The sequence below is a fragment of the Carcharhinus amblyrhynchos genome, chromosome 11 (assembly GCF_965287045.1).
Source record: "Carcharhinus amblyrhynchos chromosome 11, sCarAmb.v2.hapA, whole genome shotgun sequence".
NCBI lineage: Eukaryota > Metazoa > Chordata > Chondrichthyes > Carcharhiniformes > Carcharhinidae > Carcharhinus > Carcharhinus amblyrhynchos.
The window spans coordinates 38,279,340-38,304,115 of NC_137334.1; the positions used below are offsets into that span (position 1 = coordinate 38,279,340).

Sequence of the window (24,776 nt, forward strand, 5' to 3'; positions counted from 1 at the left end):
ACAGCTTCCCTAACAGGATGACACAAGCTTGCAGGATTAGCGTTCAAGTGCCTTCTCTTGAAACATTTCATCCGTAAATTTGCAACTCTAGTGATTGTTATGTGGGAAAACACAGCTCCGCAGACCCCCAAAGCTCTCCAATAGATCATTCATGTGTGAGCCTGGATACAAAGAACCTGGGAATTAATTCTTGTCCTCACTCCATATCAACAAACACATGTCTAACAAAGATTATCTGAAAACAAGAGTGGAAGCCATTACCTAATTTAACACTATCGAGGCTGACTGGAGTGAATACCTCCATTGCTGCCATGACAACTGAGTACATCTAACCAAGATAGAACCTATACTTCCTGTTCGATATAGTTCATCACCACACTGTATAATGCATTCATTCAGTGAGCTTTCAAGAGCACTTGTAATATTTATACATATAGGGCTGAAGGTAACTTAATCACAATCTTGTTATTTCTAAGGAATCCAATTAAATTCAGTCACATGAGCAGATAGTGAGTTAAATGTGCAATTCTATTGTCCACTCAAATGAGGGAAGAAACAAAGAGCATATGATCCTATCAGATGGATGAGTAGGAAGTAATATAGGGAAATATTTATAGTGAAATCAACTATTGAATAATGAGTCCCCATTGTTTTGTTACATTGCACTCATCCCATGTATGTGACTTAAAAAAACTCAGGTTTTAAATCATGTTTTACTTTGGCTGACAATTTATAAACTTGTATATAGCTGAAATAAATCCTAATAGTAAAATCACATTACTACACCTAAAGTATTAGAATTACTGTGAAAATATTTGCATGGAAGCATGGTGTTCATTCCTGCATTAATTCTGAATGTGCCAGATCCTTGTACTATGCCACCCCTAATCTTTATTCATAGAAACATAGAAATTAAAAGCATGAATAGACTATTCAGCTCTTCAGGCCTGCTTACCATTCACTATGATTATGCTGACGAACAAATGCAATATCCTGATCCCCCCCTTCTCCCCATATCCCTTGATCCCTTTAGCTCCAAAAGTTTTCTAATTTCTTTTTGAAATCACAGTACATTTTGGCTCCAACTACTTCCTGTGGTAGTGAGTTCCATGTATGCACTACTCTCTGTGTGAAGAACATTCTCCTCAACTCAGTTCTAAAAGGTTTACCCCTTTCCTCAAACTATGACTCCTAGTTCTGGACTCCCCCAGCATTGGGAACATTCTTTCTTAAGCTACCCTGTCTAACCCTTTTAGAATTTTATAAGATTCTATGAGATCCCCTCTCATTCTTCTAAACTCCAATGAATATAATCCCAACTAACTTAGTGGCTGGGATTCTCCCAGAAAAAAGTTAAGTGCCCAACAGGCAGGAAAAATGGAGATTTTCCTGCCCGTTGTTAGTGTAGCGAATATCTGGTATTCTGTGCATCACAGAGTGCGGTCTCGATGGTAGTCATAATGTGGGGATGCCGGCATTGGACTGGGTAAAAACAGAAGGAAGTCTCACAACACCAGTTTAAAGCCCAACAGGTTTATTTGTACCAAACCCCACAAGCTTTCGGAGCAGGCTGCCTCTTCATCAGGTGGGTGGGAGTTCTGATCACAAACAGGGCACAAAGACACAAACTCAATTTACATGAATAATGATTGAATGTGAGTCTTTACAGCAAATCAAGTCTTAAAGGTACAGACAACGTGAGCGGAGAGAGCATTAAACACAGGTTAAAAGGATGTGTATTGTTTCCAGACAGGACAGTTAGTGAGATGTTGCAAGTCCAGACAAGTGGGGGTTACAGATAGTGTGACATGAACCCAAGATCCAGGTTGAGGCCGTCCTCATGTGTGTGGAACATGGCTATCAGTCTCTGCTCAGCGACTCTACATTGTCGTGTGTTGTGAAGGTCGCTTTGGAGAATGCTTACCCGAAGATCAGAGGCCGAATGCCTGTGACCGCTGAAGTGTTCTTCAACAGGAAGAGAACAGTCTTGCCTGGTGATTGTCTAGCGGTGTTCATTCATCCGTTGTTGTAGCGTCTGCTCAGAGTGCCTCAGTGAGATTGATGCTCGAAAGTGCGGGGTTGCAGGGGCTCACCCCTCATCCCACTGGAGAAGCCAGCAGCACAGCACTGAGCAAGCCACTGCACATCTGTCAGTGGAGAGATCAGCACATGTGGATTGCCCTCCACCCCTCCCCCCCCATTGCCAGCATACCCGACCCCACCACCCCCGATTACCAGCTTCCCTGATCCTTCTCCCTGATTGCAGGCCTACCAAGCGCCGCCACCCGCCCCCCCAGCCCCAACCACTAGCTCCCCCATGGCCCGATCCAACCCCACCCGACATGGCCAGCCTCAAGCTCATGGCCAGGTGGGCCCCTCAGCATGGCCAGCCCCTATCTCTCCTCACCATCCCCCACCACCCCCTGTACAACCATGATCATCTCCTTTCTCCCAATCCCACCAATCCTATTGTCGAGTGTGCAGTAGATCGCCACCCCCCACCCCGCCCCCCTCCACCTCCACTACTTATCGACCTCCAGTAAGCCAGCTCCCTCTGACACCACCCCTTTGGCACTGCCCGCTGCCCAATAGGCAGGGCCAGGGTGCCCAGTTGGTGGTGCCAGGCTAGTACTGCCAGGCTGGTAATACCCAAGGGGCACCCCACCGCCCCTCCCAGGGGGCCTCAATGGTCACTGTCTCCACCCCAGGGTGAGTATGCCTGTTACCTGTTGGTGGGGAGCAGTTGTAAATTCCAATTAGTGGGAACCTCTCCCACTATGAGGAGGGGGGAGCACAAGAAGGCCCGGAGACAACCATCCCTGGCTTGCTGATCATATGGAAATCAGCACAGGGCTGATTATAAGGCATAAAAGCACCTGGAAGACTTGTGCATTGGCTGGAAGAATCCCAGCCTATGGTCTCTCCTCTAATGACAGACACACCATCCCAAGAATCAGCCTGGTAAACCTTCGTTGTACCGCCTCTATAGCAAGGACATTCTTCCTCAGATAAGGACAACAAAACTGCACACAATACTCCAGGTGTGACCTCACCAACACCCTATGCAATTGCAGCAAAACATCCCTATCCTTGTACTTAAATCCTCTCACTATGAAGGACAACATATCGTTTGCCTTCTTTACTGCCTGCTGTACCTGCATGCTTACTTTCAGCGACTGATGCAAGAGGACTCCTAGGTCTCTCTCTGTATCCACCTCTCTGAATTTACACCCATTCAGATAATAATCTGTCTTTTTATAATTGCCATCAAAGTGGATAACATCACATTTATCCACCTTATACTGCATCTGCCATGCATATGTCCAGACACTCAGCCTGTTCAAATCATGCTGAAGCATCTCTGCATCCTCCCCACAGCTCACCTTCCCAACCAACTTTGTATCGCCTGCAAATTTGGAGATACTACATTTCGTTCCCTCTTCCACATCATTAATAGTGTGAACAATTGGGGTCCTAGTACAGATGCCTGCAGTATTCAATGTATATGGAATTACACTAGTTTACTTCATGTCTTACATTGTTATCAGTCTCATGCATTTACATTGCCGTTACCATATTATTGCTATTACTATATTGGCATTATTACAACATTCTCATCCCCCATCTGGCCCCTTCAAGTCTTTGAGTTTACAGGTTCTGGCAGTCTGGAGCCTTATAACACTTCCAGATCTTGTTATTCATTCTGTTGGATGAGTGGTAGGATCTGTTGGTTCTGGTTCTTCTTGTTGGACTGATATCTGGGTATGCTTTCACTCTTTTCTTCCGTTCCTTTGTGTTGAACTGCACTGGCTGGGTTCGGCTGTTGTGTTGATCAGTAGTTTCTGCTGCTTTAAACCTTTTTTACAGGGGGGTTTCTCCATTCCCGTTCTTACTTCTTGCTATGCGTAGGCCGTTTCATTGCCCCCTGTGGCTGAGGAAGAACATCCCTGTGTCAAAAAGAAAGTTGTGTGAAATGCTTACCTCTGCTTTTTGTTGTTGATGGTGGGAGACTGCTACCAGGTTCCAGCATTCCTTCTGGTGGTGGCATGTTGGCTGAGAGCTGCGGTAGGTGCGCAGTAGCTGCTATGTTAACCAGCTCTACCATCATTGTAGTTAGAAGAGAGGTTTCTTGGATTGCTGATTACTCTCCTGTACCACCTCCACTCGAGGTATGCTACTAATCTCATAGACAGCCTGGTCTGACTGGGGGTTTTCTGGGACCTGCACTGAGAATGGACAACCTTGGTCTCCAAAGAGAAAGCAGAGTTCCAAGCTGAAGTCCAAGTCTGAATAATCTTTAGTATTCGAATATGCTAGACTGTGCAGATCTGGTTGGCTAATGACAGTGCTTGTCATGATGTCTGGAGGAGGCTATGCAGGAATCCCTGCTCTGGTGAGAGAATGGTTGGCTACAGCTAACTTGCATCAATGCAGAAATCTGTTGTTGCCATATCTCAATGGTTCCAAGATTGTGCCAAAGACAGGAAGTTAGTTTGGTCCTGCCTCATAAAGTGGACTGTCTGTTGTTCGAAATCATGGCTTTTGAGCCATGATTCCTTGTCTGACAGGACTGTTACCCTGGCACATGAATCTAAGTTAAAGTGTGTTGGATGGCCATTGACAAAGATGTGTGCATTCCAAAATGAGAAACTGCAATCCTTGACCTCACCAAGAAGCATGGCACTGTCTCTTCTGGGTGTTTGTTCTTGACGATGTGGATTACTTTTGGACCTTCTCCATGTTTCTGGCACTTTGGCTTGCACAGTTTGCCATAGTGTCCCGTCCTGTTACAGTAAATGCATTGGGCAGTACTTGCAGGATACTGATCTTTTCTGTGACGGAACTTCACAATGTTGGCAACACCACTCTGCTGGATGGTTTGGGAATTGCTTTCCCCAACTTAGATTGTGCCTGTGTCTTTGTGGCCTGATAAGCTGGACTGAGAGTTGGCTTCTGCCCTATGTTTTATTCGCCAGCCGCCCCCCACCCTTAAGATTGTACCTTGCAGAGTTCAAACGGGTTGCCTGGTTGCTTTGTCCAGTGTTAGATTTTCTTTGGCTTGTAACAGGTCAGAGAGTGTATTATCTGTTACACTCACCTGTGTCCTTTCTCTGATGAGTTCAGACTACAAGAGGACGATTCTCCTAAAGTAATTCTAAGCGCTGGATTTGCAGGAAAACTGATGTAAATCATGATTGCTTTCTCAGCGGGAGTTCAGATTCGAATCTCCCACACTCTGTGCAATGCAGAGGTCATAATCGTGAATATGATTAAAAGCTCGGAGGCAGGGCCTATTCATGCCAAAGTCTGACAGTTCCGGGTCTCTACACATGCGCAGTGGCCCCAATCTGTCAGCTTCTAGTTTGCTGGCTGGCCTGATCACTGGCCAGCCCAGGACCCCAGCAGTGCTGCCCCTCCATCCCTCCCACACCCCCTCAACGGTCTAATCACAGTCCCCATGAGCATTCCTGGGCCAGCCCCAAAGCCGCCTTGAGGAGTGCCCCAGTCTCCAGTATCTCCCCCCCACCCACAGCAGTGATAATCTACCCTAGCTCAGCAGACCCCCCCTCCCCCCCAAAATGGGAGGCAGACACCCACCAAAGCAGAGACCCTCCAGTCCCGACCAATCCCAATGGCAGAGTGGCAGCGGGACCCTCCACCACCACCAATCACCGCTAAGCCCCATCCCTAGGCCCCACCCTCTTGGCAATGCCCCTAGGCCCCACCCCCTTGGCATTGTCCAATACCAAGGTACTCCCTGGGCATGGGCACTTTTCCCCTTGGGCAGTGCAGGGGGCACCGGCTGGCACTGCCTGGATGCTCCCCTCTTTTGGGAAACTGGTGGGAGACCCTGTTGGAGTGAAGGGAGGCAATCGTGGCCCCTGGGGGGTTGGGCGACAGTGGGGCGGTGCCACTGGGCATGGGCGAATCCTGCAAATATGTGCAAGTGGTTTGGGATGGGAGAATCGTGGCCTAAATCTCCATATTAACCAATGCTCACATCCTGTGACAGAACATAAAAATACTATTCTATCCCATTCCTTTTATTTTAGCTTTGAGCTGATGTTTTGTTTTGGTTTCATATTGAAATGGAACCCCTGTAAGTAACAAAGTTGATTCCTGATTGTTTGAAACCCAGGTTCCCAGCCTACATCTTCAAACTGTTCATATTACAGATACATTCAAGTCGACCTCTGATGTAATTTTGTTAGCATCAAGGTTCGATTAGGACTTGCTGGCAAAGAGCAACACTTGTGAGGTGGGCCTAGTTTGGAAGAACAGACCTGATCAGTGCTCGCAGAAGGGTTCCATTCAGATATGGCCACTTACCTTCAGTGCAGGAAGGATTAAATAATTTTCAATAAAGATGAAAATACTGCAAACCACAAAGCTTCAGTACCCAAATCAGGGTGGGGTTTTTTTTTAACATAAAAGACTGGATTCTCCAATCCCACGACAAGGAACAGAGGTTTCACCAAAGACCAAATTTTTCATTCTCACAGACAGTGGCAGCAGAGTGTCAACAGCCAAAGAATTCCATCCATGTTATGAAATCAATTGTTGGTATTGAAACATTGATTTGTCATTCCTCTTTATAGATGTTGAATGGCTGACTGTGTATTTTCAATCTTTTCTACTTGTTCAAATATTTACATTTCAACATTATTTTTCGTTACTCGGAACAAATTACATGTCATGTAGATGAAGTGGTGATGCACTGTAAAATCTTGGAAGTATTTACCTTAAGTCTAAATATTGGTAATGGAGTAAATGTTTATTCAAGTCTTAAAATGAATCCCTATTTAAATTATCTGGTTTACCATATTAGAAATAAAATAACTCTGTGGAATTGACACAAGATCTGATCACCAGCAGAAATCTGAGAGGTCATAAGCCTTCTTGTGAAGGTTTCATTCAAGTATTTTTAAATTGCTGCTGGGAGGAAGCAGTCTTTAAATACCTAAATCATGCTCCCCAGCTGTAAAATCCAATACCAATCACAAAGTGGTAAATACCTAAGTTGGTTTTTCTTTTTAAAATTGTCTCGCTACAATTGGTGAGACTCAAAACTTGAATTGTCACGAGTGCAAGTTGAAATTTTAAAGTGGGTGATGACTCAAGGGCTTGAATTTATGCTCCCTAATTGGGAGTACAGAGAAGGAGAATTGCTGGCTCTGCAAACCTGACTTGACTGGACTGTCAGGTTTTTATTTCAAGAGTCCGCTTGCTCCTTAGAAAGAGTTCATAAGTAGATTGCTAAGTGTGGTGGAGAGCTTTGTAAAGGGCCCACCTCAGTGCTCTAGCACTTTGTCCCATCTGTGACAAAAAGAATCAGCAAAAAACAGCTCTACAGCACTCACCCTTCATACTCACTCCCAACTCATGCTCCATGCCCCAGCACATTCTCCACCGCCCCCCTCTCCACCGCCCCCCCCCCCCCCCAATCTGCCTCCCTTTTGGCTCTGATGCCTTCCTTCCCACCTCATGTAGTATCCACTACGGGCAGACCTCAGGATCCATGCTGAAGTTAAATTATGGTATTAAATGTCTATTGATGAAATCACTTGAAAAAAGCACTCTCATTGGGAAAGAAAAATCATTCACTTCCCTTAACCTCTCATAAGAACAAGCATTTAGACATTATAGGGACTTGGATCTGTCAATCAAACTGTGAACTGATAGGCACCCCACTGTGATAATGATAGGTTGTGAAATAAATCATGCAGCACTATTTCTACAATGGTAGTGCTCAGGCTTATACCAACAGACAGAGAGAAATAACAAGTACTTTTTTTTAGAAATGCACACAGCTTTTTTTCCAATATTTGAAGGGCAGGTGTTTTAAGTCCCTCAACACCTCAAAATCTCCCTTTGACAGCTTCTTTTGTCAGCTCTCTTTCACATCTCCTTGACCATTTTAATGAGCTTGACAGTTCCACTGAGTTTACCCACTTTTTACACACATTCATGTCTACTTTTAATACTTCCAAAAGGCACTTGGCCTCTCCCAAAGGGTGCCTTACCTTTTCAGAAGGAAAGCTCCAAAGAACTCTGGTAAGTTTAGATCTTTTCCTACCAGTTAAAAGATGTGCAATTCATATTTCCTATTCTCTCCCTTGCAAAAGCAGATCAGGTTGAATGTAGCTGCACTTTGACATGTGCAACTGCCTCTATGAATCAAGGATGCCCAAGGATCAACCTATCCCAGTCCCCCACTCTTGTTGAAAATGGTGGAGGGTGGAGGGATGGAGGGGGGGTGGTGGTGTGCAGGCTCAGGGACAAGGCTTGCAGCTTTGGGCCCCTGAGGCCATTTCACAAAGATAGAAAGCCTCTCCGTCCATGTGAAAATTCAGGGCCTAGTGCTTGGTTTGCTTTTTATAAAATTGCCTTGCTCTCCTGTGACGTAACTTCTAATGATTGATGTATTTGAGTCAGAGATCCATTTTTTTCCCTCTACCCCACTAATACTTGGACCTTCAAGTAATAAGTGATCTCCCTATTTTTCCTGCCAAAATGCACAATCTCATATTTATGTTTGTTGAAGTTCAATTGTCTATTCTGCAATATATTAATGTCTTGTAATTACTCGCAGTCCGTCCCAGTATTGAATATCCCTCATTTCTCTCCCCTCTTCCTCCCACCCAGCACCTCATCCCCAAACTTAGAAATTATATTTTGATTTCAGAAGTCCAAATTATTAATGTAACTTGTGATCAGCAACATCCCCAGCACTGATCCCTGTGGGACATCACATTCTGCCACTCTGAATAACTGTTCTTTCCCCCCACTTTCTGCTTTCTGTCTCCTAGTCAGTTAACAATCTATTTGACCATTTGACTCTGACTCCACATTCTCTGACTTTATTCATTAGCCTATTATGGGATGCTTTATCAACGGCCTTTCGAAAATCCAGATAAATTACATCTCCTGCATTACTATTGTATATTCTCTCTATTACTTCATCAAAAATTTCATTACATTTGGTCAAGACATGACGTTTCCTTTTGACTTAATGAATGCTGAGTATTCACTGATATATGTTTCATTTTTAGATGTACTATTTTCTGTTGTAGAAGAGAATCCACCACTTTTCCTACCATTGATGTTAAGCTGACTGGTCTACAATTTCCTGGACATGTTCTGTTCCCGTTCTGAAGTGTAGGGAATGCCTTAGCTATTCATCAAGTTCTCTGTCACTACACCTTTTTCAATGATGTGTGCAGTAATTTTTCTGTGATATCTTTTCTAGATTGCCTCCAATGAGCAATCTCCCAGGGGAAGATGCCCTGTTCCCGCCCCCCACCCCCCCAATAGCTGAACATTGGCTCACCCAGTAAAAACTGCCAGGCTATCCATAGCATGGTGGGCTGAGGCATTTAAGTGGTCATTAGTTTTCCACTTAAGGGCCTCAATAGAGTCAAAACTGTACTAGCTGGTAGATGCCTCAACCGCCCTTTATAAAGTGGAGACAAGTTGAGCATCGAAGGCAGCAGGCTGGCCACTCGTTGTTTCTAATGAGCAAATATGCTGGTGAAAGGGGTGGGGCCATAAAACCCAGCCTCTCATGTATTCATTCATCCATGAACTCTCACTAGTGCTTTAGTTTTTTCTTTGGTTTTAGTGGGATATATTTCCTTGCAATCTGTTGAAGACATTTTATATCTTTCCCATTGTTGTTCAACATTGTTGTTTGCCAAAATGGTTCATCATCTTTTCCGAAGTTCGATTTCCAGTCCCTCAAAATGATCTGTCCTCCAGCCTATTATCTTTCTTGTCACCATGCTTATGTCCTTCTCCAACACCATCATGATAAATTATGTTATAGTATGGTCAATATTGCAGAGATATTCTGCTAATTTTATTTTTTTCTATTTTTCTTTACTCAATTCCCTAAATTGTCTGTGTATTTCTTTCTCAATCTCCTTTCCTCTGTTGGGTGGTCTATAGACTATATGTATGAGTGTGAAGAATCCTTTACCTTTTTTAAACTCTATCCATATGAATTCTATTTTTGTGTTGCAGTTAACTGTGCTCCTTTTCTCTGCTGCCATTATTTAATCTAAAATACACTCAGCTTCCCACCCTCGCCTTTTCACCTCTTTATCTCTTTAAAATATGTTGAGTAAAAATACATAGAATAATAACCGTGTGGATTTAAACTGCAGTAAAATCTTTATTATCTAGCATGCACACAGAGTGGGTGGCACCAGCTAATCAAAAATTCCAGATACCTAAGAGTTCTGTTTTCAATGTTTAATTCATAATACTGATTTTCCTGTTGTCATATCTTAGTTATCCTGACCATATATCAGGGGTTCATTCCAACGCATTGTCTCCAATTCCCCTCTTGCACCGCAGTGTGTGTGAATTGCTGTACAGATGTTTTAACTCAATTTTAATTGGGTTTTCTTTCACTTTATACTTTAACCATCTTTTAAGACTCTCATTCAATAACTCCATTTATTCTCTCCCCATCAATGTCCTCCCTTATTTTATTCTTCCTTATGTTTTCCTGGCCCTGATCTGTTTACTCTTAGGGTGTGGCTGCTGATGTTTCTTGTAGATCCCTGTCCCCTTACCAATCTAAAGCCTTTGCTACCTCTCTATTTATTCTTTATGCCAGGACATAGGTCCCATCTGGTTCAGCTGGAGCCTATCCCAAGTTCCAGCTCCTTTCTGTCCAAGACCTGCTTCCATGATAAGGACACTTTCTTTCCTGCACAAATCCTTTAGCCACATCCATGATCTGCCTGATGATATGCCAATTTGCATGTGATAAGTATCCTTGAAGAAGAAACATAGAATGTTAACATGCAGATACAACAAGCAATTGTGAAGGCAAGTGTTCTATTGACCTGTATTGCAAGAGTATAGAGTAAGAAAGTCTTGCTGTAATTATATAGGCCTTTAGTGAGATTGCACCTTGATTACTGTGTATACATGTAGTTTCTGTACCTAGGCAAGCTATAGGGGCTGTAACACAAGCTAGACAAGGTTGATTCCTGGGGTGAGAAAAGAGAGTGAGTAGAATGGGGCTGTACTTTCTGGACTTTAGAAGAATGAGAAACGTATTTCAACGTGTAACTTTCTGTGAGGACTTGACAGAGTAGATGAGAAGCTGTTTCCTCAGGCTAGAGAGTGTACAACTAGGGGCCATAGTCTCAAGTTAGGGATCAGACACTTGGACTGAGATGAGGAGAAATTTCTTTACTCAGAGGATTGTGATTCTTTACAGTTCCCTTCCCCAGAAGGCTGTGGATGCTCAATCATTGAATATATTAAGGCTGACATAAATATATTTTTAGACTCCAGAACTGGGGAATATGGGGATCAGACAGGAAAGTGGAGTCATGGTTGAAGATTAGGGATGATTATAATAGAATAGGTTCAAGGGGCCCTGTGACCCATTGATGCTGCTGCTTCTTATGCTCTTATCTTCTTTAGTGGATTACTGTGTACGTCTAGCTAGGCAAATAAATGGGGATAAAGCCAGGGAGATTATGCTCCGTACACTCTTCTAAATGTATACACAGTGCTAGATAAATAAAGATTAATTCTGACTGAGAAGCTGCTTTGCTCTTTGAGATTTTGTAGAACATTAAGAGATCATTATGTCAGCCTGTCTTGAAAAGCTCCTGCAGCGAGGTCATGGCCCTTCACATGTAACCAGGTGTACTTCCCAGCTTTTTACAGGCGTGGCTAAATTATTGTGTTTAAGGTCCTCAACTGGATGTGTTTTTGGCAGTAAACTACAAGAGATAGCTAGGCCACTGCCTTCCTACCCACCACCGACCCAGTCCCCATTATACACTGAAATCAGCAACCCGCTCACCATTTCAAAAATTATAATTAACAGCAATTGAAACCATTACCAAGACAAATTAATCTGTATCCTGTACTGTCCATGCTATAAAACGGGCAGGTGTGCAGAAGCGGGGTGCCTGCTTTTGAACTAAACTTTTAGAAAGACAGTCGGAAGGGAGGCATAGCATTCAGTGGGGCTGGGTGGGGGGAGGAAGGGGTGCCCCTTGTGCATCAGGGGCACCCCTTTCCAAGATCTTACACCTCTTTTGTTCCTCAATGGCTAGCCTCCAAAATGCATCAGCTCCCTCATTCCTTTCCCAATCCCTGGGCTGGAAAATGCCATTTGGTACAGAAATGCCAGCTTACCTCTCTCCAGTGTCGAAGACATTTCTTTGTGGGCTGCTTTGTAGTCATCGCTGCTCAGTTCTTGCTCTGCTGGGGTTACTAGAGCTTCAAAACAATTACATTGGCCCTCTCACCCTATGATACCTGCCAGCAATGCACTATTGCTCTATGGCAGGCTTTCTTAAATGATCTGTTGGTTGCAGACCAACTCTTGCAAAAGACGGGGAAGCAATATGTGCCCCCCACAAAAACATTCAGCCCATTGAATTTGTTGCCTCCCCCCCACCCCAACAACAACCATCACAAATAGTGATTCCTTTTATAAGTGATCAAGTGCATTTGAAATCCAGAAGAAGAATACCCACCTTCAGTTCTTCCTCAAAGCCAACATTAGACAGAAATAATGGACTGCTCACCATTACCTTGAAGAAAGATTTCCATTAGATACGGCAAGCTCTGTGTGTAGCTTTCATCCTTCGAATGTCAGTTTGAATCTGGTGCCCTATCAAGGGGATATCCAGGCAGCCAATGACAGTGATGTCATCAAGCAGGGTAAGCAGCCAATTGCATTGAAGTATTCTCATAGACAGCTAATCAGGAAGTTAAGAGTAGTGAATTCCTCCACTTTTTTTTTACAGCTCTGAAAATAAATGATTGGGACATTCACATATCAAAGCTAAAATATCATAAACCTTTAAAAAAAATCAAAAGTGAAAATGAAATCAAAAATCTAAAGAATTATAACTATTAAAAATGGTATTCAAAAAACAGAAAACTTATTTTTCCAGGACCAGTGAGGCTATTTATTAGTAGTTATGGACTTAGTAAATCATTCAGAATCAAATTACACTTAATTCAAAAAGGTATATTATTCTAAGAATTTCTACACTGAGTCTAAGTGTAAACTCATATTTTTGTTAGTTCACTAATTTCCAACTGATTGCAGATTTGGGTAACCATAACACTTACTCTGTGGGGAAGCACTTAACTATTGATAGCAACTTCTGGATTTCTGCATTTAACTGCTCTGTGCAGGAGCTGCCGTCAATTTCAGAGGAGTAATGACCGTGAATGCTGCTAGTCTCTATTCCTGTCACTGCAACCACAAAGTCTGCAATAAGGAAGAAAAGCTTAGGTCAGACAAAAAAAAAATGCAATTAAAGTATTTAGTAAAATGCAACAAAAAATTAAGGAGAATACAAGAAAGCCAACATAAATTCTAAACTAAAATAAAGGTGATTCATGGAACCTTTAACAAAAACAGAGATTGCAGGAAAATCTCAGCAGGTCTGGCAGCATCTCTGGAGAGAGAATAGAGCGAACATTTCAAATCTGGATGACCCTTTGTCAGAGCTAAAGGCATAGAAAATAGGATGAGATCTATAATGTAAAGTTGGGGTGAGGGGAAGAGTTGTCTAATTGATCAAGATAATTCTAAACTTCTCTTTTGCATTTTAGAATCCTGTTACAGACAAGATTCTGAACCATCTAATTTTTACAGGTGAAACTAATACCCTGGATGGATCCTCTCCAAAGGCTTGGTGCCACAACTTAAAAAAAGGATTTTATTTCTTAAGCCATACATGCAAGTAGTGCAAGATCACATGATGCCACCAAGACACCAGTTAGAAAATTAAAATAGTCCTTGAGTCACTTATATATAATCAATCACCTAGTTTGCTTACCAATGATATTGTCCATGACTCAATGCCAACCTTGTAAAATTTGCCATCACCTTGAGAAAACCAGAGGGTAAAAATATTTTATTGTCTTATATGTGCAGTTTTTTAATGAATTGGATGCAAAATTTACAAAGGTAAATGCAGCACCAATAGTTAAAAGAAAATGACCATCAGAGTTCCTTTTAGCCACAGGAATAAATGGTCTCATGTAAAAAGCTAATTTGGGATAATTCAAAGTCATGTCACTGAAATCTGTTGTCAAATGTATACTTTTTATTATTTTAATTTCAAGGATGTACCGAAGAACATCAAACATGATTGGACTGACTTACCCATCAGCAGTGATATCTGCTTTAAAGGTGTGTAACACAACAATTTTTAAAAAATGCTGAAAGTGCAAAGGTGGAAGATTTTATGTAGAACACAAGAAAGAAAAACATGGTTAATTAGGCAGGATGAAAACTCTTGCATCCCCCAAGCGTTGAGATACAGAATTAAGCCAGTGGCATGTCAAGTATTACACTGGCTTGTGGCAGGTTCATACTTGTAATGTATTTACATTCCATGAATACGCATTAATGTGAAACACTTTTTAAATTAAAATCCTACCTTTGGGATGAAGTCAGCATCTTGTAGCACCCAGCTCATGATTACTTAAAGATAACATTCTCCAGTCAGCATTCTGCAGTTGGGATTAAGATCAGTGGCTTTGCTTGTTTAGCTCTATGGCACAAGGGAAGGAAGCAGGAGAATGGCAACTTGCGGCATGGAGGAGCTGAAGAGGGATCCGGAGGAGGAAAGAAGGTGGGTTCAGGGGCAGTGGGAGTGATGTCTGGCATCCTAAGAGTACTGGGGGGACAGTCAGTAAAAGGAAGAAAATGAGGGGCTTAAAGGGCAGTGTCAATACAGTGTCAACGTGTACATCCATCTCAGAGTGTTATCTGACAGACTCCTCACAGAGCTTTAAGTTCACCTACAACTTTTCAATGATCCTCGTTGAGAGTGATCTCAGATGATCTCCTTTACAAAATTTTGAAGTTTAAAGATTATTTATCAGTGTCACAAGTAAGCTTACATTAACACTGCAATGAAGTTACTGTGAAAATTCCCTAGTTGCTACGCTCTAGCATCTGTTTGGACACATTAAGGGACAATTTATTATGACCAATTCACCTAACCTCCATATCTTTGAAATGTGGAGGAAACCCACGCAGACACAGCGTTGAGGGGAATGAGCAGGCTCCACACAGACAGTGACCCAAGCCGGAAATTGAACTGAGGTCCATGGTGCTGTGAGACAGCAGTGCTAACCACTCTGCCACTGTGCATGGAAGAGAGGAGCAGCTGAGCCTCCAAATTTAGTTACGTACAACAAAGTGGCGAGTAACACTGGAGGCTAACATGAACATTCAATAAAGACTGAACAAAAACACACAACATTGTTGCTTCCACTATAAGGGAAATATCCCTAATTCTCTTGTAATCAACATTGCATATGAGGCGTGCCACTACTCTGTATTACACCAGCTTATGGCAGGTTCATACTTGTAATAATACATTCCATGAATACGCATTAATGTGAAACACTTTTTAAATTAAAATCCTACCCTTGGGATAGTGATGGTACATACATGCTAAAGTGAAAACAATGTAATGCCAAATATTTACAAGTGAAATTTAATTTTGAAAAACCATGCCTCCTTTCTGCTCTTAAGTCTCTCAAGTTAAGACAATGGAGTTGAGCAAGAAAGTTTTAGCCATGGTGCAAAGCCTTCAAGAGGGACTTTTATAGCTCACCCATATCTTCAGCATTGTCAATTGATGGTGAGTTTCACCACTGTAAACTTCCCTCATTGTTAAATCCCATTTGCTCCCCAAGCACTCTGCCAGCATTTAGAACTTTGATTATAATTGTGTGGGTAATGGGTAAAAGAGGCGTACAGTTCTTGTTACGACGTCGGGAATGGCATGCTTCTGACAACATTCCAACCTAAATTTGATATCTCTTTTCTTTACACAGGATGTTGATAAGTGGTCATTTAATGTATTCGCCCTTAATGATGCCAGTGGAGAACATGCTTTGAAGTTCATGGTGCACGAGTTATTCACTCGATATGACCTTATCAATCGCTTCAGGGTCAGGAAACTTTAAGGTTTAATACATACTTAAAACAAATGGCTTCCTGAGTCGATGCCAAATTCATGCCAATTAAATCTAATGGATTGTGATGCATATGTATGTGACTGACCATCCAATTAAGGATTTTTGTAATATATGCAATATGTGTTTCTGGTGAATAATATATATTTAAAATAATTTATTCTTTCAGCTGTCCGATACATAGTGATGTGCATTATGATGCAAAATTCTCTGGCATGACATGTAAAATCCTCTCTGAAAGATTAGAAGCCTCTCACTAAAAGATTACAGTTACAATCATCACATATAGGCTATACTGTAGATGCAGATAATAATAGCTTTCCATGCATTCCTCCTCTCTGCAAGTTGTGCAGTTAATCCTTATTTGCCACATAGGTAGAGGTGAGTCAAATGGCATGAGACTATGAATAAATCAGTGCTGTCCATACATTTTAGTGAGTGTAACTGCAGACTGAGGAAGGCACAGGGAATGTGAAGGCAACAAATACAAAATATTCAGTGAACACACCATCTAAAAGGAAGTGAACTCGGCTGCTTTGTTTCAAGGTCATCCACTCCCAAAGTCAAAAACAGATGTCTTAAAACCAAGGCAGCTTACTCCAAAAACACACATGCACATCAAACTCTACACTGACAACACTTTAACCGGAATGAGATTTCTGTTATTATCACCAAAAACAGGCTTTATTGGCATATTGATTACTGTAGACAGTCGCAAATGTATTCAGATTATTATGTTTTATTTGCTACAAGATTGGGCTGAATTTTTTCACTCCTGTGCTGATGGGATTGGAGGTAGAGCGGCCAGTATAATGTGGGGGAGCCACCACAGGACAGCTCATGCCACCACCGGCGACTTTCCCAGGAGTAGATTGGAAGCAGGTTGCCTATCCACTGTATAGATGCAGGCTATCAGTTAGATCATAGGATCATAGAATCCTACAGTGCAGAAAGAGGCCATTCAGCCCATCAGTCTGTCCCAATCACAATCCCACCCAGGGCCAATCCCTATAACCCCACCCTGCTATGACTCCTTTCACTAGGGTCAATTTAGCATGGCCAATCAACCTAACCCGCACACCTTTGGAGTGTGAGAGGAAACCAGAGCACCCAGAGGAAACCCATGCAGACACAGGGAGAAAGTGCAAATTTCACCCAGACAGCCAGCCAAGGCTAGAATTGAATTCAGGTCCTTGGCGTTGTGAGACAGCAGTGCTAACCACAGTGCCACCATACTAAGTCGAATTTCTGACACCTGGCATGTGGAGAATGCCCAAACTCCATGGAGGTCGACTCTCTGCAGCTATCTTGTGGACTATTGGAAATATAGGCTCCATCCCCCCAGGAATGGGGTCATGTGAAAGAAATGAATTCCCTCCTTGACCCTAACTATCCAACTGGCAGAGTTTTCTCTCTGATCCAAGGAGAATACTTACTTATGTTTATATCTCTGAGGGCCTCCCAGTCTCTTACCTGTCCTAGCAATGCTGACCTTTTAGTCAGGGCTGCAAAGACTCCAGAGATGCCAGTCCTTTGACTGGGTTGGCAGCATTGGGAGCCTACCCATCATTCCTGAATAGGACTTTGTGTGTCAAGGTAACCAATTGAGGGAGGCCTTTGTGAAAGTAGTTCCAACAGTCGGACTCCGAGTAAAGGTGGGCTCAGGACCTTGACTTTGGTCTGATAGCAGGGAACCTAAAATTCATGGGAAATCCTGCCCACATAGAATTGACATATCCACTAGGAATCTTAGTCTGCACTTCTTGTGGGTTTTGAAGTATCATTCATGTCAGCCAGGGAGCAGTAAAGATTCAAATTTGTGGCTTTCAAATTTCTGGATCCACCACCTTGTGCCCACTCTTGAAGATGGTGTTGTGAAAACTCATCAAGTCCATGAGCAAGCTGCCCAGCAGACTGCCACGTCTCTTTCAATTATCCCTATGATCCAGGTGAGAGAAATCAGATATCTGGAAGTCCCAACCTTCCATATTCCCACCAACAAAGCAGCAGACCCAGATTTTCTACCTTTCTAGAGAATCCAGAAATTATTCAGAATCTTATGTTTGACCTAACATAATATTAGGTAACAACCATAGTAAAGCAAACCCAATTCACCGTTATAGTGAGCATCGAAAACAATGCTGTTCGTGATTTCATCATCATAGCACAGAATTTGAATGCTGTAATATTTAGTGAAATAACCTCCTGCATGATGGATATACTGGAGGAGAAATTTAGTCTATTGCTGCAACATGGAGTACTGTCTGTTGGGGAATTAATGTAAGCCTGTGAAGCGCCACCACTATGTAAACATATTTCTCCCCCGATTAAGACTGTATAGAGGGGAGGAAAATTATTAAATAAATCTTCAATGTAGTGATCTGATTCTTGGCTGTACTTTGCCTTGGCTTCCAGCCAGTGAGCACGGTGCTATTGTTTCATCCAAACAGACAGCAGTTCTTACTACATGGCTCTTCTCAAAAGTATCAAATTATGAAGTTGAACACCTATGACGCAATAATGATAGAAAGAAAAAACTTGCATTTATATGTCACCGTTCACATCCTCAGGGCCCAGAGTCCCAAAGAATTATTATTCTGAAGAATAGTTACTGTTATAACTACAGTGGAGGTATACATAACATTTGGACCCAGGATTTATCTGTAATGTTAAAAATGATTCACTGCACAGACAATTGTCAAAGTGGAAGCAAATATATTTGGACGGAGGTGGGAGAAAGCACAAGTCACAGATTAGGCACTATTAAATTGTCTTCCACATTTGTAATGAACTTTTATAGTAACAAATAGAAAAGATAACACTTTTTTTTACTATTTAATGAACAGAATGGACAACCGGAATATCTATTTTATATTTACTTTTGGAACAGTCTTAAAGCTCTCTCATAACTTTGTTGTTCAGAAACAATCTGGCCTTAAACTGACCATTTTGCTATGTATCATTATGCATTGTCTATATATTTTGTCACTAGTCATTTACAATTCTTCTTTATTCATGTTTCCCATTGCTGGCACTTAACTTTTTTTTACCTCAGACTATATATAGATATTAACATTTTCCAAAAGACTTATAATTGTAAAGTCTAAATCATGGAGCTGGAAAGAGAACACTTAGGTGGGATGTTCCTATAGGGCTAATGTAGAGTTAATAGAAGTAGTTAAGGAGTTAGATTAACTTATGTACTAATATATGGTACAAAATTTTTTTTTATAGTCTATGATATCTGCTTGAAGCTGAATAATACACTCATGCAAAATTGCTAATGCAAAATCATCAAATACTAATCAGTTATTAATTATGTACAACTGAACTACTAATTGAGTCAACTATCATAGGCTTTTGCCCAATAGCAATACGCAATAAGCTACAAAATGTCAGATGCTTTGTAATGTTAATCTCTTTGAGCAAAACAATTGTCAATTGGCCAATGTTAGTTCATTGAAAATTCATATTAAAATGCTAATTATACAATATTTTAATTAAATGTTATTAAGTTTAAAGAACATTGATTAAATATATGTGCATTAATTATGAAGTAATATGAATATGAATATTTCAATACTAACTTTCAGTAGATTTTTAATGTAAAATAAAAGAAAGTTCTTTAATGGGCATGCCAGAGTTATTTATTCATTAAGCCTTTGTTTAAATGATACAGACAATTAATCTTAAAAGCTTTTGAATGATGACATTTTCTTTTATATGTTTAATATTTTTGTTGGTATATATATGTGATATGTAATTTTTTATGTTAACTCATTTCTTGATCTCATTTAAATGTTTTCTCTTCTTTAGATCCCTGTATCTTCTCTAATGTCTTTTGTTGAAGCACTGGAGGTGGGTTACAGCAAGTATAAGAATCCTTATCATAACTTAATCCATGCAGCGGATGTGGCCCAGACTGTGCATTACCTAATGCTCCACACTGGCATTATGGTAAGAGTATGTTAGTATAGACTTATTCTGTTTAATAGTAGTGTGTATGTAGGTTTGTGCTTGATATTTGAGGTTTTCAGGAAAAGTTTGGAACAATATGTTCTTGGAAGATTACCAAAGAATTCAATAGAAAATTTTCACATCACTGCCTATTTTTGTTACGGCATTGAAATATAATCGTTCTGAAAGTGTGGCATCACAAGCAAATATACAAATATATCTTCTCATTAATCATTCATGATTAGCTTACACACCAAAGCAATTTTCATAAATTTTAGGTTTTAACCAGAAAATGTTTTCAAATGTTCCTTCTGATCAATAGGAGGCAATCTTCAGATGTGTATAAAACAATATTTAACAGCTCACTGTGGGATATCGTTTTATCCCAGAGAAGCAGATTGTTTAACAATGAGTGATTTAATAAGTTAAACAAACTTTGTGGGATTATCCTTTCATCCTGGTTAACTACTGAATAGTTTTGGATAAATCACTCATTCAAAGATATTCCTGTTCTAAAAATGTTAAACCCTATGGGCACTTAAATGAATAATGTTTATGTGAAAACAGTTTGCTGCTTTTTTCACAGTATCTCAATGCCCTATCTTGAAGTATTGTATTACAGTACCAATTACAAATGTGCATGTTCATTTTGAGAATATATTGCTTCAACTCTCTCCTTCACTGGTGAACTGCTTACTGTTGTGTATTTGGAGGCATGATACTCGGGAACACTTTGGTAAAAATGAACAGAACTTTATTTGTGGTGTGTGTTCACTCTCATGTCTGCACTGTTTCCCATTCTGCATCTCATTACATTGACCACACACATGTGTGTGAACATATACAAACTCGCAAGAATACTTCCTTGCATACGTTACTACAGCAGGGCTTTACAAAGGACAAATGTCAAAAGACAAATACCCTTTCCTCCACCTTAATTTGAATGTCCCCAAAGCAAGTTCAACATGAACAATAGTCAATGATTTAGTCATGACTACAAGTTCAGATGGTATGGAGGTTGTTGCTGTCGGAACAGTTGATGGTGAACATCTGGCATTCATCTCTTCACATTGACATCAGTAGTAGCTAGTTTAACTAACGTTGGCATAGGAACTAGAGGCTATCTCTGTGCCTGAACAGAAAGTGAGCTGCTGACTTTCTCAGCTAGTGTCTAGTTATGTAAAGGGTTGCAGGAAAGTCCTGACTTGATAAATCTGAAGCTGAATTCTTAATAGACTCCAATTATAGCTGAGATGTTTTGGTCTGCATGTCTCCTCCAAATAATGTCATCTGAGGTCTGGACAGTGGAAGGAACAGGTTCAGTTTGCACTGTGGCATCACACGCACCCTTCCAGGATGTCCTGATGGTGATCATAAATAATCATTCAGAGTATAAAACCTTCCTAATTTACAAAAGCCCCCTGGCATTTCTGTGGTGCCTTGTACAGTTGGTGGCCCTCTGAATTAGGAAAGCCTGCCTTAGCCCTGAAGCTGTCACTCACTCAGCCTGGCTCTCGCCAGTACTGAAACAAATGGAAGTTTCTACTTCCCTAATGAGTGGAATTCTCCCATGTCTCCAACGGCAGACCAATGGGTAGAATTTGGTGGGAGGCCCAAACATTTTTTTATGCTAGCATGAAATGACAGCAGGTTCTTCCGAAGTTGCCTGCCATGAGAGATTGGGGATCCTGCTGGAGACTGGGATCAACCCAACTTGCGTCCCGCCAATGGACTGCAAATAAAGGCCTGACCAGAATCTTCCCCACCCCCCCACAGCCAATTCTCCATGACTTCTGGACCAATGTGGCAAAAGAAGGCCTCGGGCTGCCTCCAGAGTTTGGGATAGAGGCTACCAGTAACTTGAGATCCTGGAACACCAAGTCCTGGGGGAGAATCTATCAAATGGATCTCCCACTTTCAGTGTCTTCGAGAGGGACCATTTGCCAGCCTCAGAATGTTTCCAGAGATCCATCTTTCTTCAGTGATGGGTCAGTGATGTCACGGATCTTTTAAATAGAACACCCAGATATGACAGTGGGACACGTGCTGTAAACCTGCCCCACCACAGAAGAAGGTGCAACACACCAGTGCATAATGAATAATGCCGGGGATAGAAGACATGGCGTGGTTTCCAATCAGTCCCCTCAGCAGGAGACACTCTCTATCCCCATCCCAGGCATGAGACTTATTCCTGGATGGAAAAATCCTGCCCCAGTATGTCTGCTATAGCTTTAATATGATGCTAGCTTGCCAATTGCAAAATGTCACACAGATCACGTACAGATGCCTGAAATGATGCATAAAAGTAAAGGGCCATCACTATCTTTAGCACTACATGCATTTGGACCTGACCCTCACACAATCATGTCATATATAGGTGTCATCACCTCCTTAGATAGAGGGAGGCAATTATTCACTGATGTTCATTCATCTGAAGGTAGTACATTGACTGTAAACTTTCTCCTTGACTTAGTGTCTTCCCTTTGTGCATGCTTACCCATACTCTCTTTGCTAGCCATCGGGGATTTCAGTGTTATCAGATGGCTCATGCTGCTGGTGAGTTGGTTGTTGGTGCCCTGATCAATGGCTCTCCCTCTCCCACCTTCTCCTTCTTCAATGAATTGAACTATTCCAATGGCTGCTCGTGCTGCAGATCACCCTGAAATTGCCTCTCCTGTGTTCAAGCCCCTTTTACAAGTGCATTCCTCAAAGATAACCCCTTTACTTCCTCAGGAATAAAATCGACTGCTAGTTCAACACTGGACAACTTCACTGGCCTCTCCTTAAGACTCAGCTGCAGCCTCTTATCTTCTCTTGCACTTGCTTTTATCCCACCCTGCAACCCTTTGAGGCTCTCTGTAACAATTCCTGACCACCCATGCAGCCCATGAGATGAACATTAAATTGCATGGGCTGCAATAAATTTCAGTCAATTCACTTGGATACTAAGAAGAAGATCGGATGTATTGAATCACATTCTCCTTTAAATAATTTGGGAATTCTTTCAAAATTAACTTAGGCCCATTATCAGTAACAAGTTGCTCATGTTAACTGAATCTGCTGAAAATTTCACCCAGTCTTTCAATTGTTCTCTCTCTTCATAATGGCAACTTCAGGCCATTTTGAGTGCCTGTCGAATAGAATGAGAAGCATATATCCTTTGAATGATCCAATATAATCTATATGTACTCTTTGCTAGGCTTCTTCTGGATATTCCCATGAGTGTAATGGAGCTAATGATTTGATTTGATTTATTATTGTCCTATGTATTATTATACAGTGAAAAGTATTGTTTCTTGTATGCTATATAGGCAAAGCACACCCTATATTAGAGAAGGAAAGGAGAGGGTGCAAAATGTAATGTTACAGTCATAGCCAGGGTGTTGAAAAAGATCATCTTAATGTGATGTAGTTATATTTAAAAGTCTGAAGGCAGCAGAGAAGAAGCTGTTCTTGAGTTGGTTGGTATGTGATCTCAGACTTTTGTGCCTTTTTCCTGACGATAGAAGGTGAAAGAGAGTATGTCTGGGGTGTGTGGGGTCCTAGATTATGATGGATGCTTTCTGAGGCAGTAGGAAGTGTAGATAGAGTCATTGAATGGGAGGCTGGTTTGTGTGATGGACTGGGCTTCATTCCTGATCCTTTGTACTTTCTTGCAGTCTTGCAGTTTAATACATGTTTCCTTAATAATGGTGGAATGACTGTCTCATTCCCCTGAGGAAACAACCTGCCTGTACAGGTAGCTCAAGTCTTTGGGTGGAATACAGCTTTAACTCAGCATTTGCTTTCGACGTCTTGCCATGAAGCATCATGCCCATGGCCTCTGTCAGTATTGGATAATTTCTGGTATGGTTCTTAACTTGTTCTGTGGTTACAGGAGGTTAATCTACTTGTTCAAAGTAAAAAATGTTTCCACATGAACAGTTTATTGATGAATTGTCGGGTAAGGGTAATCAGGAGAGTTGATCAGCATTCCCATGCAGGTTTAACTGATGATAATTTACTGTGTATGTATATGCTGACAACAGCAATGCCCACCTCTGCATCATTGTCACTGCCAGTGATAGAATCTCAGTATGAGGCCCAAGTATCATTGTCAGATGAAAATGATCCGCCAATAAAGTAAATTGCCTCCCATACAGGAATTAATAAAATGAAAATGATTCTTCAGGCTTCTTTATCTGTGCAAAATTGGTTTCTGCTTTATTCAAAGGCTTTAATGCAAAAGCTATCAGCTGCTCGTCCCCTTTGGGCATTTTGTGGGAAACCATTGTCCCCAGCCGATAAAGCGGTGGGTCACGTGCCAGTTGTAAGAGTAACTTCAGATCAAAGTGTGTCAGGACTTTTGACTTTAGCAGTGCCTTGTTTCCTCGCCTTGAGCCACCCAATTCCAATTTCTGTTTTGACACAATAAAGTGTGTAATAGTTTAAGAATGGTAGCCAGATTAGGGACAAACCTTCCTTAATAGTTTAGTAAGCCCAAAAATAATCAAAGTTGATTGACATTGTAATATACCCAGTAATGGTTTGTTGCACTAACAGTAGCCAGAAATGGCTTTGACTTTCGAAGGCGATTTGTGAAGTCACTTTGCATTTATGATGTGACCCAGGTATTCACATTGGAAAAATTTATATTTGTTGTCCCGGTCTCTCAATCCATAATCTTCTAATCTCAGGAATGTGGCATAGAGGTTCCGGAGATGTTCTCCCTCATTATTCCCATTAGCTAAGATATAATCTAAATAAAACTGGACCCCTTCTAATCCACTTAAAATTTGATCCATCACTGGTGTGGATGTGATGTTGAAAGATAGTCTTTCACATTA

At 41.4% G+C, this 24,776-nt stretch overlaps 1 protein-coding gene across 7 annotated transcripts in view; it reads left to right on the forward strand.

Moving 5' to 3' along the window:
• pde1a (phosphodiesterase 1A, calmodulin-dependent) overlaps positions 1–24,776 on the forward strand; it is a 555,040-nt gene that overhangs the window by 464,824 nt on the left and 65,440 nt on the right. For all 7 annotated transcript variants that reach the window (XM_080198871.1, XM_080198872.1, XM_080198877.1 and 4 more), the window contains 3 exons: positions 14,125–14,191; positions 15,853–15,969; positions 19,810–19,950. In XM_080198871.1, the coding sequence (XP_080054997.1) occupies positions 14,125–14,191; positions 15,853–15,969; positions 19,810–19,950 (325 nt within the window). The remainder of the gene's footprint in view (positions 1–14,124; positions 14,192–15,852; positions 15,970–19,809; positions 19,951–24,776) is intronic.